The 17,920-nt window shown below is 40.1% G+C and overlaps 1 protein-coding gene across 6 annotated transcripts in view; it reads right to left on the bottom strand.

Annotated features, from left to right (window-relative positions):
• Positions 1-17,920, bottom strand: part of LOC100468655 (cytidine monophosphate-N-acetylneuraminic acid hydroxylase) — a 110,663-nt gene that overhangs the window by 76,468 nt on the left and 16,275 nt on the right. For 2 of the 6 annotated variants that reach the window (XM_002915833.4, XM_034660242.1), the window contains exon 2: positions 12,354-12,401. In XM_002915833.4, the coding sequence (XP_002915879.1) occupies positions 12,354-12,364 (11 nt within the window). In that variant the 5' untranslated portion in view covers positions 12,365-12,401. Of the gene's footprint in view, positions 1-10,357; positions 11,321-12,353; positions 12,402-17,920 lie in introns of those variants that run through there. The other 4 variants (XR_004625342.1, XM_034660245.1, XM_034660243.1 and 1 more) reach the window with 4 other exon arrangements.

Below are 17,920 nucleotides of genomic sequence, written 5' to 3'. Positions count from 1 at the left end.
TCCAATAAAGAGATGTCCTACAAAATATTTGATTAGTACTCCTTGAAATTATCAAGGTCATCAAAAACAAGGAAAGTCTGAGAAACTGTCCCAGCCAAGAGATGCCCAAGAAGACATGATGATTAAATGTAATGTGGTATCTTAGATGTGATCCTGGGACAGAAAAAGACATTAGGTAAAACTAAGATGTAAATAAACTAGTTAAGAATAATATATCCAACACTGGTTCATTAATTGTAACAAACTTGTCATGCTGGTGCAAATATTAGTAATAGAAGAAATTGGGTGTGGTATATATGAAAACTATTTAATAGCCTCTCAATTTTTCTGTAAATATTAAACCTTTCCAAACAATAAAGTATATTTAAAAAATAAATATTAAGTTATCTTGTTTCAAAATTTGTAATAGTTAATTTATTTAATAAAACCAAAACACATAAAATTTAATGGTTTAAAATACGGCCTGATAAATAAGGCAAAGAATAAAGTGCATTCAAAATAAAAGAGTGACCTAGAAGAAAACATAGGCAGTAATCTCGTTGATATTGGCCTCAGCAACATTTTTCTAGATATGTCTCCTCAAGCAAGAGAAACAAAAGCAAAAATAAGCTATTGGGACTACACCAAATTAAGCTTTTGCACAGCAAAGGAAACCATCAACAAAATGAAAAGGCAGCCTATGGAATAGGGGAAGATATTTGTAAATGATAAATCCAATAAGGGGTTAGTGTCCAAAATATGTAAAGAACTTACACAACTTAACACCCAAAGAAACCCCAACCTAAATAGACATTTTTTCAAAGACACGGCCACCAGACACATGAAAAGATGCTCAACATCACATATCAGCAGGGAAATGCAAATCAAAACCACAGTGAGCTACCCCCTTACACCTGTCAGAATGGTTAATATCAAAAAGACAAGAAATAACAGTGTTAGGGAGGATATGGACAAAAAAAGGAACCCTTGCGCACTGTTGGTGGAAATGTAAATTGGTGCAGCCACTATGGAAAACAGTAAATTAAAAATAGCAATACCATACAATCCAGGAACTCTAGTAATGGGCATTTACCCAAAGAAAATGAGAACACTACTTTTCAAGATATAAGCACCCCTATGTTTATTATAGCATTATTCACAATAGCCAAGAGCCATATTTTTCTCCCTTCCTGGTGTAAAAGCCTAATGCTTTGGGAGCAGAATAAAATACCCATTTAATCAGCTAAACATATAAAATGTATTGTTTTTATTATGACAATTGTGTAAGACATTTTCTGTCTTCACAGTGTTGTGCTGAATGATATGAGATTGCCAAGAGTTGACAGTTATTGCAAAAAATGTCAGTTTCCGACAGTTCAATCTATTATACAGAGCCAGTGTTCCTATTCTTACCATTTTATAAACTTAAAAAAAAATGAGCTCCTTCGTTTGTCTATTAGGGCATACTCTACATTCACACAGAACTTTGTGGTTTTCCAAGTCTTATTTAATCAGAATCTCACCAGTCATCAACATAAACCCTTGAGGAGAGTATTTTAACAAAAATAAATGGCCTTTTTACAAGAAAGTAAAGATAAAATAATAAATGACAATAACAGACAAAACAGTAATAACATCGAAGATCTAAACCACACAAATATTGAACTGCACCGTACATGTATAACCATATATATAAAACCATCTGCCCAACAACCACAGAATGCACGTTGTGCATTCAGTGGCTTCACACAAGTTCTATTAAATTCAACGCAGGAATCATTTCAAACTTACAAAAAATTTCAGATAATTGAAGTGGAATAAACAATTCCCCCAACTCATTGTATAATCTTTTTTTAAGGTAATCTCTACACCCAACATGGGGCTCAAACTCACAATCCCAAGACCAAGAATTGCATGCTCTACTGACTGAGCCAGTCAGGCACCCCAAGGTTACCTTAATCTTTAGGACAGTATGAGAAAAATCATTCACAGGCCAATTTTACTAATGAACATGGATGCAAAAATTCTAAAATATTCACAAACCCAGACCAGAAATATATGAAAAAGATAAAATATCATAACCAACTAGACTTCATTCCAGAAATGCAAGGTGAATTTAACATTAAAAAATTTAAGAGAACTCTCCACAAAAACAGATTCAACGAGAAGAGTCATAAAATCATCTCAGTAGACACAACAGTTAAAGAAAATTACATCTATTCATGCCAAAAATTCATAGCAAAATAGGAAAAATCCTTATCTGAGAGACAATATGTAAACCAAACCAACCAAACCAAACCAAACCAAAACCAAAACCTACAGCAAATATCCATAATGGTGAAGCACCGAACACTTTCCTTGGAACCTAGTAATGAGATAGGGATGCTTCCAATTATCACTTTTATTCAACATTGTACTGGAAGACCGACCCAGGACATTAAGGCAAGAAAAAGAAATTTAAAAATACGAGAGTTGGAAAAAAAGAAGAAAAAGCTTTCCTGACTCAAAGGTAGACCGTATATGTAAAACATCCAAAAGAATACACAGATAAATTATAAGAATGTATGAAGTTAAGCAGAGTTGCTGGATATACAATCAAGCATTTTAAAAGCCAATTTATTTTCAGACCAGTAGGGGAAAAAAAAGAATATTCAAAATTTTAAAAGATAAAACTTACAATTGCATAAAATATGAAATATCTAGGAATAAATCTAGCAAAAGATGTGATGATGTCTATGGAGGAAATGATAAAAATTCTATTGAGAGACATTAAGAGAGACAGTAAGTAGATCTGTAAGTGGAGAGTTTTACTTTGTTCACTGATTGGAAACTCAATATTATAAAGATGTCAATCCACTCCAAATTAATTCATAGACATAATATAATCCAAATCAAATTCCCAGGAAGTTTCTTTGGAGGGAGTTCGTTTTGTTTACATCATAAAAACTTATTCTAAAACATTCTTGAAGAAGAATAAGGGAAGATTTGTCCCAACAAATATCTCGACTTATTTCAAAGTTATAATTATTAAGATAGCATGATTTTGACACAATGATAGATAAAATATACCAACGAAAGAATAGAGGGCTGGAAACAAACACATATATACAGTAACACTTGAAAAGGGACACTGTAGGGGCGCCTGGGTGGCTCAGTTTGTTAAGCATCTGCCTTTGGCTCAGGTCATAATCTCAGGGTCCTGGGATTGAGTTCTGCATCAGGATCCCTGCTCAGTGGGAAGTCTGCCTCTCCCTCTCCCTTTGCTTCTCCCCCTGACCCCCCACTTACGCTCTCTCTTTCTCAGATAAACAAAATCTTGAAAGAAAGAAAGAAAGAGAGAGAGAGAGAGAGAGAGAGAGAGAGAGAAAAGAAAGAAAGAAAGAAAGAAAGAAAGAAAGAAAGAAAGAAAGAAAGAAAGAAAAAGAAAGAAAGAAAAGTGGCATTGTAAAACCATAGAGGAAGGACAAACTTTTCCATATGTGTTGCTGGGATAATTTGGAGTTCATATTGAAAAAATAAATTGGCCTCCTGCCTATAGTATAGACAAAAATCAATTCCAGGCATATTAAAGATCTACATTTAAAAGGCTAAAAATATACGTATATACCTTTTTATGTTTTGAGTTCATTTTTGATAATGAACCCAGGAACCCTAGTGTAGCTGAGCAGTGCAACATCATTAACATTATAATTGTAGTAAAATTGTAGATAGTAGCATTCAGGTCAGTAAAATTTGTGCGAAACAAAACTTGCTATTGGATTGTAGCCTTGAGTCTTACTATGTTTTGTTTAGATTAACACCTTTATTCCATATTATTCAACAGGATACAAAGCTCAGCAGGAAAGGAGAGCCAGAGAAGTGACAGGGAAGCCACAGGTCCCAACAAATTTGTGAACTCAGCCAAGCACAGTGGTGGCAGGGCCTCATTGCTACAGGGACCTGTTCTAGCTCCATCCATGTTGTTATGCTAAGCGAAATAAGTCAGTCAGAAAAAGACAAATACTATATGATTTCACTCGTGTGGAATTTAAGAAACAAAACAAATGGGTACAGGGAAAAAGAGCGTGAGAGACAAACCAAGAAACAGACTCCAAACTACAAAGAACAAACTAATGGCTATCAAAGAAGAGTTGGGATGGGGGTGATTAAATGGGTGATGGGGATGAAGGAGAGCACTTGTGATGAGCACTGAGTGTGTACGGAAGTGCTGAACCACTAACTTGTACACCTGGAACTAACATACTCTGTATGGTAACTAACTGGAATTTACATTAAAAACTTAAAAAAAGACATGTTTCAGACAATATTCATGTGTAAGGGCAAAACCTCAAGAACTATATCCGTGACTAATTGTGTAACAGGTTTAGTTTCTGTTCTGTGGAAACTGTAAAATATTCCAACAAAGGGTTTTAATGTGGATTTTTTTCTTTTACACACATGCTGTTGATTACTAAGTGTAATAGTCTGATCACAACCCTGAATAAACGTGTCTTAAAAAAAAAAAAAAAAGGCAAGGGCCCCCGGCTGGCTCAGTCAGTGGAGCATGGGACTCTTGATCTCAGGGTCATGAGTTCGACCCCCCCACGTTGGATATGGAGATTACTTCAAAATAAACTCTTAGAAAAAAAGGCAAACAGTAAAGTTTTTGAAAGATAATATAGGAAAATGTCTTTGAGATCTTGGGGAAGGGTGGATTTTTTTCCAACAAAACACAAAAAAAGCACCACCCAAAAAGAAAATTATTGGCATTTCAGACTATATAAAAAGAATAACATGCTCTTCAAAGGCATTATGAGAGAATGAAAAGACAAACCCCCAAATGGAATACTTACAATACACATATAACGAAAGCCTTCAATGCAGAAATAGAAGAACTTCTACAAATCAGTAATAAACAGACTCCACAATATAAAAGATAAATGGACAAGCACTTCACAAAGGAGAATATTCAAATGGCTAATAAGCATAAAAAGAGGGCTCAACCTAGTAATTGGGGAAATGAAAATTAAAACCACACTAACATACCACTACACTTACCAGAATGACTAAAATTAAAACAACTGAAAATACCAAGTGTTTATGGGGAGTAATGGAAACTCTCATATAACACTAATGGTTCAGTCACATGGAAAACAACATGACGTTCTCTAATAAAATAGAAAATACACATACATCGTAACTTAACAATCCTACTTTTAGCTAAGTCTCAGCACTAGAGAAATGTGTGCATATGTTCTCCAAATTACATGTACAAGGATGTACATCACACCATTATTCATATTAGCTTCAAACTGGAAACAAGCCAAATGTACATCAATAATAAAATGACAAATTATACATTTATATATTATGTAAATAAATTATAATGGTGAAACATCATGCCATGGAATATAAGACAAAATGTAAATGAACGAATTAGACTACTTGTAAAATCATACACCAGTGTGTTAAGGGACAAGATATACACACACAGACACACACACGTATGCAAACATATTCAATGGGATTTCACTCAAATAATGTTCCCAAACAGGCAACTAAAGTATATTGTTTAGGAAAGTGAGAAAAACATTACTGAAGTAAAAGTAGTATATATCTTTGGTGGAGAGAGAATTATAATCAGAAGGAAGCACATGATAGCCAAAGCTAGACATAAAGGGAAATTTATTGCTTTAAATGGATATACTAGAAAAGAGGAAATCATAAATCAATAATCAAAACCTTCAACTTTTATTCTAGGAAAAGGAAAACAAGTGAAACCTAAGCATGGAGAAGAGAGAAAAATAATAACAATTACAGTAGAAATCAGTGAAGCAGAACACAAAAACACTAGAGAAATCAATGAAACCAAAAGATGGTTCTTTGAGATCGGCAAATTGACAAACCTTTAGGTAGACTGACCAAGAGAAAAAGAGAAAACATATATCACAAAAATCAGGAATGAAAAAGGAGACACTATCATCAATCCTACAAATATTAAAAGGACAGTAAGGTAGAGGTAACTGGGTGGCTCAGTCAGCTGAGCATCTGATTCTTGGTTTCAGTTCAGGTCATGATCTCAGGGTCATGAGACTGAGCCCCCTGTCAGGCTCCCTGTTCAGCGGGGAGTCTGCTTGAGTTTCTCTCTCTCCATCTCCTTCTGCCCCTCCCTCCCACCTCCTCTAAAAATGAATAAATAAATCTTTAAAAAAATAAAAGGACTGTGAGATAATACTTTAAACAACTATATGCCAACAAATAAGATAACAGAAGGAAGTGGACAAATTCCTGGATGAACGTGAATTGCCAGCATCATCTCATGAAGAAATAGAAAACGTAAATAAGGTCATGACAGGCAAAGAGATTGAATTAGTAATTAAAATTAATATTTCCACAAGAAAGCTCAGACCCAGATGGTTTCACTGATGAGTTCTACTACACATTCAGAGAAAAATGAATATCAATCCTTCGTAAGTTCTTCCAGACCAAGTGGGATTTATCATACAAATACAAGAATGACTTAACATCTAAAAATCAATTAATATATCATATTGATAAAGTAAGAGATAAAAACTACATGATCATCTAAAAAGATACAGGAAGAGCATTTGACAAAAATCCAACATCTCTTGGTAATTAAAAAACAACAACAACAACAACTAAGAACAGAGGGGAATTTCTTCAGTCTGATCTACAAAAATCCCACAGCTAACATTATACTTAATGATGAAAGACTGGATGCTTTCCCCTAAGATCAGGGACAAGACAAGCGTGTCTTCTCTATTCAACATTATACTGGAGGTTCTACTCAGGTAAATTAAGTGAGAAACATAAATAAATACAAGCCATCAAGATTGGAAAAGAAAAGTAAAACTATGTGCAGACAACATGATCTTATATATAGAAAATCCTAAGAGAGTTACTAAAAATTTTCTAGAGTTAATGGACAAGTTCAGCAAAGGTACAGAAGAGAGATGAATAAAAATCAATTGTGTTTCTACCTGCTAGCAATATACCATTCAAAAAGGAAATTACGAAAATAATTCCACTCAGAATATCATCAAAAAGAATAAAACAATTAGGAATAAATTCAAAAGAAATGCAAGACTTGTACACTGGAAACTACAAAACATTGAAGGAAATTAAAGCTCTAACTAAAGAGAAAGACATCCCATGTTCATGGATCAGAAGACTTCAAATTGTTAAGATGGAAATTCTCTCTAAATTGATCTACAGGTGTAATGCAACCCCTATCCAAAAATCAGAAACTGACAAGGTGATCCTAAGATTTTCATGGAAATGCAAAGAATAGTCAAAGCAATTTTAAAAGCAACCAAGTTGAAAGGACTCATACTTCCCAATTTCAAACTTACTGCAAATCGACAGCAATCAAGACAGTGTGGTACTAGCGTAAGGATAGACACAGATATCAATGGAGTCCAGAAATAAATCCATGTGTGTGTATGGCCAGTTGATTTTCAACAAAGGTACCAAGACCATAATAGTTGAAAGAATAGTTTTGTTTTGTTTTGTTTTTTTAATAAACAGTGGTGGGACAACTGAACAGCCACATACAAAAGGATGAAATTGTACCCTTGCCTCACACCACATAAAAAATTTAACTCCAAATGAATCACAGACCTAAATATAGTAGTTAAAACTATACAACTTCTAGAAGAAAATTGTAGGAGTGAATTGGGAGGATTTCAGGGCTGATCAAAGAAAAAAAAAAAGATATGACCACAAGATGGCAGTAATATGCACACGCGTATTTGAGAGACACAGAGGGTAGGCATGAGGGGGAGGCTTTTCAGACCCCGCGACTGTCCAAAGGCTCAGTAGCACCACCAACCACCAGGGAGAAGAGCAAGGGAACTTCCAAGGGAAAGAGGAATTGAAGAGAGGTTTATGCATCTAGGTGACATCAGCTCAGCAGCACAGGAGAGAGTCTGCAGAGCTGGGGATCTTTTTTTTTTCCCCCAAGATTTTATTTAGTTATCTGTCAGAGAGAGAGAGAGAGCACAAGCAGGGGGAGCAGCAGGCAGAGGGAGAAGCAGACTCCCCACTGAGCAGGGAGCCCAATGCGGGGTTCGACCCCAGGACCCTGATATCACAATCTGAACTGAAGGCAGATGCTTAACCGACTGAGCCACTGAGACACCCCCCAAAATAAAGGGTTTGAACAGACATTTCTCCAGAAAAAGATGTACGACAGGTCAGTAACACACATGAATAGAAGCTCGACATCATCAGTCAAGAGGGAAACTCAAGTCAAAACTACAGTGAGATACCACTTCACCTCCATTAGGATGGCTATTATAAAACAGGAATAACAACAGGCATTGTGAGGATGTCGAGAAACAGGAACCAACACACATTGCTGGTGGGACTGCTGAAGACAATTCGGCAGATTCTCCACGTGTTAAACACCGCGTGTCTGTATGACTCAGCAATTCTACTCCCAGGTCTCTAACCCAAAAGAACTGGAAACCTATATCCACACAAAAACTTGTACATGAGTGTTCATTTGGCCATGATGGAAATAAGCTGAATGTTCACTGGCTGATTCGTGGATAAACAAAACTTGCATGTCTACACAACGGAATACTATTTGGCAATAAACAGGAATGATGAACCAATGCATGCTACCACACAGATGCACCTCAAAAAATCGTGTTAACTGAAACAAGCCATAAAGGGCCACATATCGTATAATCCCATTTATATGAAATGTCCAGAATTGGCAGATCTATAGTAATAGAAAGTAGATTAGTGGTTGTCAGGGGTGCGAGTGGAGATGTGGATGGAGAAGGGGGAGTGACTGGTCATTGGTAGGAGGTTTCTTTTTGGGGTGATGGAAAGAATCTAAAACTGTGATGGTAGCTGCATACCTCTGTGAATATACCAATGACCGTTGACTGGCACACTTAGATCAATTTTACGGTATTTAAATCATGTATCAATAAAGTTATTTTCAAAAAAAAGAAAGGGGCACATAAGAGAATTCTGGGGTGCTTGTGGGTGATGTTATGGTTATTGACTTGCATTAAACTGGTATTTATAAGTGTTAAGCTTTATGTTTTATGAACTTCTCTGTATATACATTATATTGTACAACAAAAATAGTAAGGAAACTAGTATCTTATTTTATTTTATATTTTTAGAAGATTTTATTTATTTAATTTTAGAGAGAGAGAGCCAGCGTGGGCACGCTTGGGGAGAGAGGCAGAAAGAGAGGGAGAGAGGGAGGCAGACTTCCCGCTGAGCATGGAGCCCAGGACACAAGGGGCTCGATCTCAGGACCCTGAGATCATGATCAGAGCTGAAACCACGAGTCAGATACTTAACCCGCTTAAACAATGGAGCCACCCAGGCACCCCAGAAACTAATATTTTAAATACAGCTTTTCAAAGCATCTGCACTCCTCACATATTCTGATATATAACTGTAAATAAGGATTGCCCTTTCGGGGGGGGGGGAGCAGCCCACCCCCGCCACCAGCCATAATCAACGCATAAGGTGGACCACCAATGCATTTGCCTCTTTAAGTTCCCCAAATTGCCTCTGGATTGTCTTCTAGTGGCCAGAACTGGAGGGGGGTTTGAGTTATATTTTAATGGTAAGTGCTTCCCATGTGTTATGCATAAGTAATGATGATGAGAATAATAATTAGGCTGCACCTAAAGGACAAACTACTAAAGAAAAAGAGAAAAAGACATTCTTCCAGGACATCTTTCCACTGTAAATGTCATATCTTTCTCCAACTATCATTGATTCCCTCCAACTTTTTATTTTGAAATAAAGTTTGAAATAAAAATAACATAGACCTGGAACAGGTCTATTTCGAAATGGACTCACAGGAATTTGCAATACTAGTCACGAGTCCTCTGTATCCTTTACCTAGCTTCTCCTACTAGGGACACCTTACATCACTGCATTACCGTATTACAACATCGAAGCCAGGAAATGGACATTGCTGCAACACTGTTGAGTACAAACATTATCCAGCAGTCACCGGCTTCTACACGTACCCATCTGCGTGCGTGTGTGTGTGTGTGTGTAAGTTCTGTGAAAAATTTTATTCCACGTATAGCCTTGTGTAGCTACCGCCACAATCAAGATACGTAAGTCTTCCATCACCACCAGAACCTTGCTCGGTGGAACTCCCAAGGACTTCCCTTTATATGGCACCCCCCAACCCCGTGCCTCTCCTCTGGCAACCACGGATTTGTCCTTTACCCTCAATGCCATTTTGCAAGTGATATATACATGGAGTCATACAGCATTAAATTGACTTTTAAACTGCCCAATCTCACCCATTTGAAACAAACAAACACGTCTCAGCCCCACACGCTCTCCAGGTAGTTCTCCTTCTCCTCCCCGTTACAGTCAGACATACTTCTTGCAATTGCTGTTTCTGCACGCCCAACAGCTCACGAGTTCTCCTCCTACGTTTCTGGCCATCCTTTCTGTTTCCACTGTAGACTCGTCTTTCCTCCACCTGGTCATTAAACATGGTAGTTCCTCAAGGCTGTGTTCCATCTTCTTCTTTTCACATGTTCTTCCTAAGGGATCTCATCCATACCCACGGCCCCAGAACACAAAGGACTTAAACACATATATGAGTAGATGGGAACCACAAAGCCATGTTTGAACAGCTAACTGCCTTTTGGACATATCCTTCACGATGTCTTAAAGACATCTGAAACTTCTCACCCATCCCCAAACCTTCATACATCCATCATGACCCCCTGTTAGACGACGCCTCCTTTCCTCTCACTACCCCATATTCAATTCAAGTCCGTCCATTTTACCTGGTAAGTATACTTGACGACCATCCTCCTCTTCCACTTTATCCAAATGACCATCATCTCCCTTCTGGACCACTGTCATAGTCCCCTAACTGATCACCCCCACTTTCACTCTCTAACTTGTTCTTTCTACTATGGCCAGAATGACATTTAAAATGGAAATTTCAAGATAATCACATCCTGCCATCCTTCTCCCACCTCTCAAATATGCATCAATATCCTGCCATTGCTTCTAGAAAAGCAAATACCTAATATGGCCTGGGAGGTGACTCACAGTGACCCCTAATCAATTCCTCCAGCCCTTTATCTATGCTATTTCTCCTGACAACACCTGGCCATTTTTCATTTCCTCAAAGTACAACCCTGTACCCAGAATACATTGCTTCGACGCCTTCCTCACAGATTTAACTCTCCTACCCTTTAGATCTCGGTTCAGTCATCACGTCCACTGGGAAGGAAGCCTTCCCTGATTCCCCAGAGAAGGCCAAATCCTATTATACAGTCTCCATAGTGCCATGTACCTTTCTTTCATAGGATTTATCAAATGTGTAATCCCACCTTGAATTATAAGATTAATTATCTGTATCCCCTAAAAAAAAACTGAAAGCCACACAAGGAAGGAACCATGTGTGTAAGTCTGCCACTGTACTCCCAAGAGCTTAGCATATGTGAGGATTCCAATAAATAATTGTTGAAAGAAGAAATGAACACTGCACTTAATGGCCCACAAAAGCAACTCTTAAAAGCCTTTTTTATGAACCTGGGATTTAAATATGCAACATTCCAGAATATCTTTAGAATAGCTTCATGTTTACTTGAGAACCAGTGCATACCCAAATAGTACACTGACATTTTAAAAATATAATATCCTCCGGACAGTATCCTCAACGTGACTAGGTAGCAGTTTAAAAATTTATTCATATTACAATTGACATTCCCCCCACAGAAACAAGTTGCAAAGGGCGATTAAGCTCCAACCCAGCTCCCAAAACATTATCTGTCTCCTATAGGAGTCAGCATTTTCCCGTGAGGAACTTGAAGGCTGACTGCACTTCTGAGCCATGAATTCAGAGTACCTCTGAGTCCAGGGCACCCCTCAACTCCAAACCCTCCAGGCCCCTTCAGCCCTAAACTTTTACTATTTCTCGCGGTCCTAAAGTTTTCTGAGCCCTAAGCAAAACAGGAGGCAATGTACTGAGAAAAGCAAGTTCCCAAAGCAAGAAGATCTGCGGGTAGCCAGAGACAAAAATAGTGGAAATCTGCAGAAGAGGAGAAGTCACTGTTGAAGGGCTGGGTCGAAGTGGATGTGGGGAGACATATCGGGGCAGGCAGGGTGTGGCAGGTAGCATACTGGGGCAGGCAGTGTGTGGAGGAGCTCCGTACCCACATCACTGACTGAGTTGTGAAACAGATGCTCCGATAATGGCCCACACTGCATATCCCCAAATCGTCTTCCCACCAGGAACTCTACTCCATCCTCTACCAACAGCTTTCACTTCTTGTATCTTTTCATCAGAAGCAGTGAAGACAAGCTGCCAAAAACATCAATCCCAAATTCTGTAGGAAAAAAACTGTAAACTATACCTTCGTTCCATTCCAGGTAGGAAGGGGCCAAACGGCACAAAACAGCTCCTTAGAGAAAGCAGAAACAGAGGGAGACTGAAATCTTCTTTTAAATGATGTTTTGAGCTTCTAGAATGACTGCAGCCTGGAAATTTCAATTTGCTTGGTAACAAATTTGATTTCTTTGAAGCCAGAAAACCTTTTCAAAAGCAATTATGAGAGCACAGCAGGTAAGTGAGACTTCTGGAAGCACATTCAGACATCTGAGGTGACTTTCAGCTGTCTTCAGATACCAACCAGCCTTTACCACACAGCTCCACCCCTTAGAGCCGAGGGAGTGGAGGGTGAGTTTAGATAAACTTCTAATTCCCTGCCAACCCCAGATATGGGGAGGGGTGTGTGTGTGTGTGTGTGTGTGTGTGTGTCTGTGTGTGTGTCTGGACGTGTGGGGGGTGGCTGGGGGTGGGGAAGTGTGGGGAGTGACTGGATGTGAGAATGAGTGTGTGTTTCTGTATGGGCGTGTGGGGGGTGGCTGGGTGTGGGGATGTGCGTGGGGGTGGTGTATGGGTGTGGGGGGTGGCTGGGTGTGGGGATGTGCGTGGGGGTGGTGTATGGGTGTGGGGGGTGGCTGGGTGTAGGAGTGTGTGTGTGTGTGTGTGTGTATGGCTGTGGAGGCGTAGCTAGGTGAATGGGGTGAGAGAGGAGAAAGCATCAAGGAGGAATTAATAAACCCCCTAACTTTCTGTACACTCCTGAAAGTGAGTCAGCCTGTTACATACACATATACACACAGTTTTGGGGTTTTTTTAATGCAATAAGAATAACTGCTTTATTAGAGAAGAAAGGGTGTCTGTAGACTATCTTCCATTGGGGTGTACAGTTTAGTTCTGGTCCCAGCTCATTCCTGATTTCTACACTCTTCTGACTGTGCTTCTGTCTTGCCAGCCCCTGGAGCCCAGAACACTGTCAGCTCAGCTGGATCCAAACCCAGATCTCCTGGCAAGTCTGGGATCCTCTTCTTGATTATTTCCCCCTATTTGACAAATTCTCTGTGTCTTGGCTGGCCACTAGTCCAGCTCTTGCAAGCAGCTCTTCCATGGTTCTTAAAGCAAGTATAATAAACAATAAAGGACTATCAGAGTTGGTCTGCCCATCAGTTTTTTAAAAACTCACCTCAAGTCCTTCCTCCTTCATTGAAATCACTCACTCCATGTCTTTTTTCTTAAGATTTTATTTATTTATTTACTTACTTATTTAAGAGAGAGGGAGACAGAGCGAGCAAGTGTGTGGATGGGAGGGGGGTGGGGGGGCAGAGGTATAGGGAGAAGCAGGTTCCCCACTGAGGAAGAAGCCAGCTCTGTCCCGGGACCCTGGGATCATGACCTGAGCTGAAGGCAGACACATAACTGACTGAGCCACCCAGGCACCCTGCTCACTCCATTTCTCACTGACTTTTCTTTCTCCTGAATTCCTGGAGAATTCTGTACCTCACCAATGGCACTTGAAGAAAAAGGAGTAATACTAAACTCTCTAAATATGTTATTTATGTTAGTCGTATCTCTCTGTAAGATTGTAGCTTCTGGAACACAGGGAACATGACTTAGGACTTGTATCGACCAGGATGTTTGCAATGGCATGAAGGGAATGACTCCATAGCAAATCATCAGTCAAGGAGCGAGGCAGTTTTAACCTGTTCTAGTTGGAGAAAAGTCTGTTAATAGGATAGAGGAAGAAAGGATTTCTACATAAGGCAATTCTTCTAGGTAATACCTTCCCTGAAACTGTTCTTCTCCTTCCCAAATCAAGGGAGTCTCTCCAATTCTTTCTTCCCTAGTTCTATAACATAAAATAGTTTTTAAATTGAAGTACAACCTATAGTAAGGTGTGCACTGATCTTGACTTTACAGCCTTATGATTTTGTACACAGATCTACACCCAAATAACGGCCCCCACATCGAGGTACAGAACACTGGTAGTCCCGAGCCAACTCCTCCCCAGCCAGTCCCCACTCAAGCAGCAGCCACTCTCTGACCTCTATCACCGCAGGTGAGTTATGCCTACTCTTGAATTTTATATAAATGGAATCATACAGTTATATATCTGGCCTCTTTTTCCTACCTACCATTCTGATTATGAGATTTATCCATGTTATTATACATGGCAGTGGTGCGTTCCTTTTCACTGCTGCATACTATTCCATTGTGTAAATACTCTATGTTTTCTTTATCCTACTATTATTAGATATTTGGATTGCTCCTTATTTTTGCCCGTTATGATTAAATATGTTATGAATATTCTGGTGTATGACTTTTCGTGGACATAAGCCCTCATTTCTTTGAGGAATATACCCAGGAATGGCATTTCTGGGTCAAATGGTATATAAACATTAAACTTTGGTAGGGACTGTCACCCAATTTTCCAGAGAGACTGTACCAGTTTGCACTTGCAGCACCAAATGTGAGCATTCCTGTTGCAATATCATGGGCTTTCTCACACCCGACACGTTCACGGTGTTTCGTCACGTGCCATTAGTCAACGGGACATCGCCACTTGCACACTGAGCAGCTGTGAACTTTGGTCACTGGCTTACCAGCCCTAATGCAAGCATATGGACAGCTCAAGTGAACTGGCTTGGTATGAGGACTAAAGGTATGGTATGAGGACCAGATGCATCATGAAAACGACTCTAAATCGGGTAGACAAAGGAGAACAGAACAGACAGTAACAAGTGTTATTCCTCTTGGATAATGGTGATTCAAGCAGCTGAGAGAGGAGCAACAGTTGGCTCGTTCCAGAGACACCCTCTCTAGAGTGTGGATTTTGTTGGAGACTGTACATTTACTGCATGTTTCATAAATTTTATGGGTACAAGAATCACTACACATGTGACAGAAATTGGGTATCAGAGATAATAAATTGAGTGATCAGAGCCAAGATATCTCTCCCCAAAGGGACTTAGCACAAAAGACGGAACTTAAGAAAAAAATATTTCTCATTAGTGCGTTCGTGTAGAAATATCATTTTACTGGGAGGATCGTGAATTCTCTTGAAGAGAAAACAGGTCTGGTGATAGCTTTTCCACCTGTTTAAATATCAACAGGGAAAGAAACTAGGATTCTAGAGACGGAAGTTCTGGAGAAGAAAGAGAGGTAGAAATGTCAGGGCGGGATGGGCCCTGCTGACGACACGGCCCTGTGAGAGCTGCTGCTGGGATGGGGGAGGCTGCGCACTTTCAGGACAGCATGCACCCTCTGGCAGGCCGTGTTGTCACCCCTCCTGACACCTCCTGCAAAGAGAGCGCCACACAAGCTGAACGGCGCTTGTGAAACACAGGGAAAGACGTGTTCTCCGTCTGGGCCAGGATGGGCTGTAAGCAGGGGTGAGGTCAGGAGATCATTGGCCAAAGAAAATTGGACTTCTGAGAGACCATATGTACAAAACCCACTGGAATTAAACAGAACAAAGCAAAACAAAACCAAAAACCCCAAAAAACCTAGGGAAGGCACTAAATTTCCCATCAGGTATGGGATTGGGAGTTAGACATTTTATTTAAGTTTCAAAGTTCAAAGTGACCAGCAGGAAGATATTGCAGAGACGGAAGAGGGCGTACTCTGTGAACTAGGAAATCAATTTACCGAATCTCCTTGCAAAAAAACAAAGGGAGAGAGAGATACTATGAAACTAAAAATAAACAGGAGTAACATATGAGAATAAACAGGAATTTGTCTTTGGAAGAAGAGAACAAATCAAGAAGGAATGATTTAGGAAATAATAAGAGAACTTTTTTTCAGCTGAAGAAAAACGTGATTTCATACTTATAGATCTAATGATTGTTGGGCAGGAATACTGAAAAAAGACATACCATAGATAATCTGATGACATTTACAAGGGACAAAAAAATCTGACAAGAAATCCTACAACTTCCAGACCACTCCTCTATCCACTCTACTCCCTCCACCAAAAGCGTTCCCCTAAAACAGCATGTGACCCGAGAAAAGACACCTGCTGGTGTCAGCCCTCTCATTTGCAAATGAAATGCTGGGGGCTGACAAGGGAATGAGGGGGCAGGGTACAGCCTGATGGCGACTCCAGCATGGCTGTAAAAGAAAACCTCTGCAGACTTGCATGGACTCGGAACACACACATTCCAACTGCACCCCCTCAAAGTCCCCTCCCCATTACCTTCATCCCCTCAGTCTCAAACTCTGGTGAAACCCCCCTGTAACAGAACGCTTCTCCAGTGGGAGATCCGTATTCTGCCCACTCTTGCCCCCACTGTACCCCTATTCTCTAGACCACTAAACACTGTCCCGTTAAAGACTCTCCGAGATGACAGTCTCTTCTGGCAACTCTCCTCCGTCCTTCTTTTTCATTGGCCAAGTTTTCATTACTCTTATTCCTCCTCTCCTCATCCTAACTTTCACTCCCCAGTGGCTGTCTGGCTTCTCCCACCAATGCCTGGAGTGAAGGCCATGCAGGGATGTGATAAGCAGTTACACATCCTCACCTTCCTGGCCTCAGCTTTACACCAGTACTGCTGTCCACCTTCTCCTTGAAACTTGCCACTCTCTAGAAAGCACAGAGTGAAATACATTCGCTCCTCGGTCTCCAGAGCTCTTTGTTCTGTTTGTGGGGTTTGCTTCGGTTTTCTCCTCTTCTGCATGACCTTAAATGCTCCTATTTCCCAGGCTTCCTTCCCACATTGCACTTTTCACAGACTGTGTCTGTCTCACTCATTTGTTTCCAGAAACCAACGTCCTTGAGTAAAAGAGAGATCTGCAAGAACGATCCAGGGCTAGCTCAAAGAACCCAAGGTCTCATGCATGCCTACAACCTCTTACTTTTGTCGCTACAGGATAAGGGAAAACCCTTATCCCCCCACCCTTGTGTTTCCATGGCACGTGACAATAGAAGCAATGACTAACCTGAATGGCCAGATACACATTCCCAGGGTCAAGTGCATCAGTGGGTAGGGCCACAGGAGTGGAGGCAGTGAAGGGGGCTGGCCTGGGTTCTTTCTTAGCCTACTGGCTGGACTCAGAATTTCCCCTGCAAGCCTAGTCATAGCTCTGTAGGCACAACAGGACATGCAATCCTCTAACACAAATCCACCACAGGAGATTGAAGGCCTCAAGTAAGCCTCTGTCTTCAGTCATGTTCTGTAACGTGGCTTTTATCAAAGACGTCTGCACTGGGATTTATAGGGCACTGCACTGACTAATAAAACTGATTTCCAAGTGGGTCTTTGTGTGTATGCCCAATGTACCAGAACCTAGAGGACTCTTTCCCTAAGCAGCATTAGTGGAAGTTGAACTCATTCTAGGACTGTGCTCGATTATGGGCTCTGAAAGACAAGCACTCTACTGTCTTTTCTTTTCATTGTCTATAACTGGCAAAGAGCCTGGACCAGAGGTGCACAGTAAGTGGTTAGTAAACACTGGCTCGACGAACAGATCTGTAGCATGTTCCTTTCTTGGCAGTATTAACCAGTCCGCTTCTGTAACCAGCACACGGCCTTTTAACCCTGCTTCCATCTTCCTTTCCCACAAACCCCAAAGGCCATTTCTGTCTCATTCCCTCATTCCTGG

The sequence above is a fragment of the Ailuropoda melanoleuca genome, chromosome 5 (assembly GCF_002007445.2).
Source record: "Ailuropoda melanoleuca isolate Jingjing chromosome 5, ASM200744v2, whole genome shotgun sequence".
Classification (NCBI taxonomy): domain Eukaryota; kingdom Metazoa; phylum Chordata; class Mammalia; order Carnivora; family Ursidae; genus Ailuropoda; species Ailuropoda melanoleuca.
The sequence above is the reverse complement of the archived record's forward strand: the minus strand, read 5'-3'. Positions and strand labels throughout refer to the sequence as shown.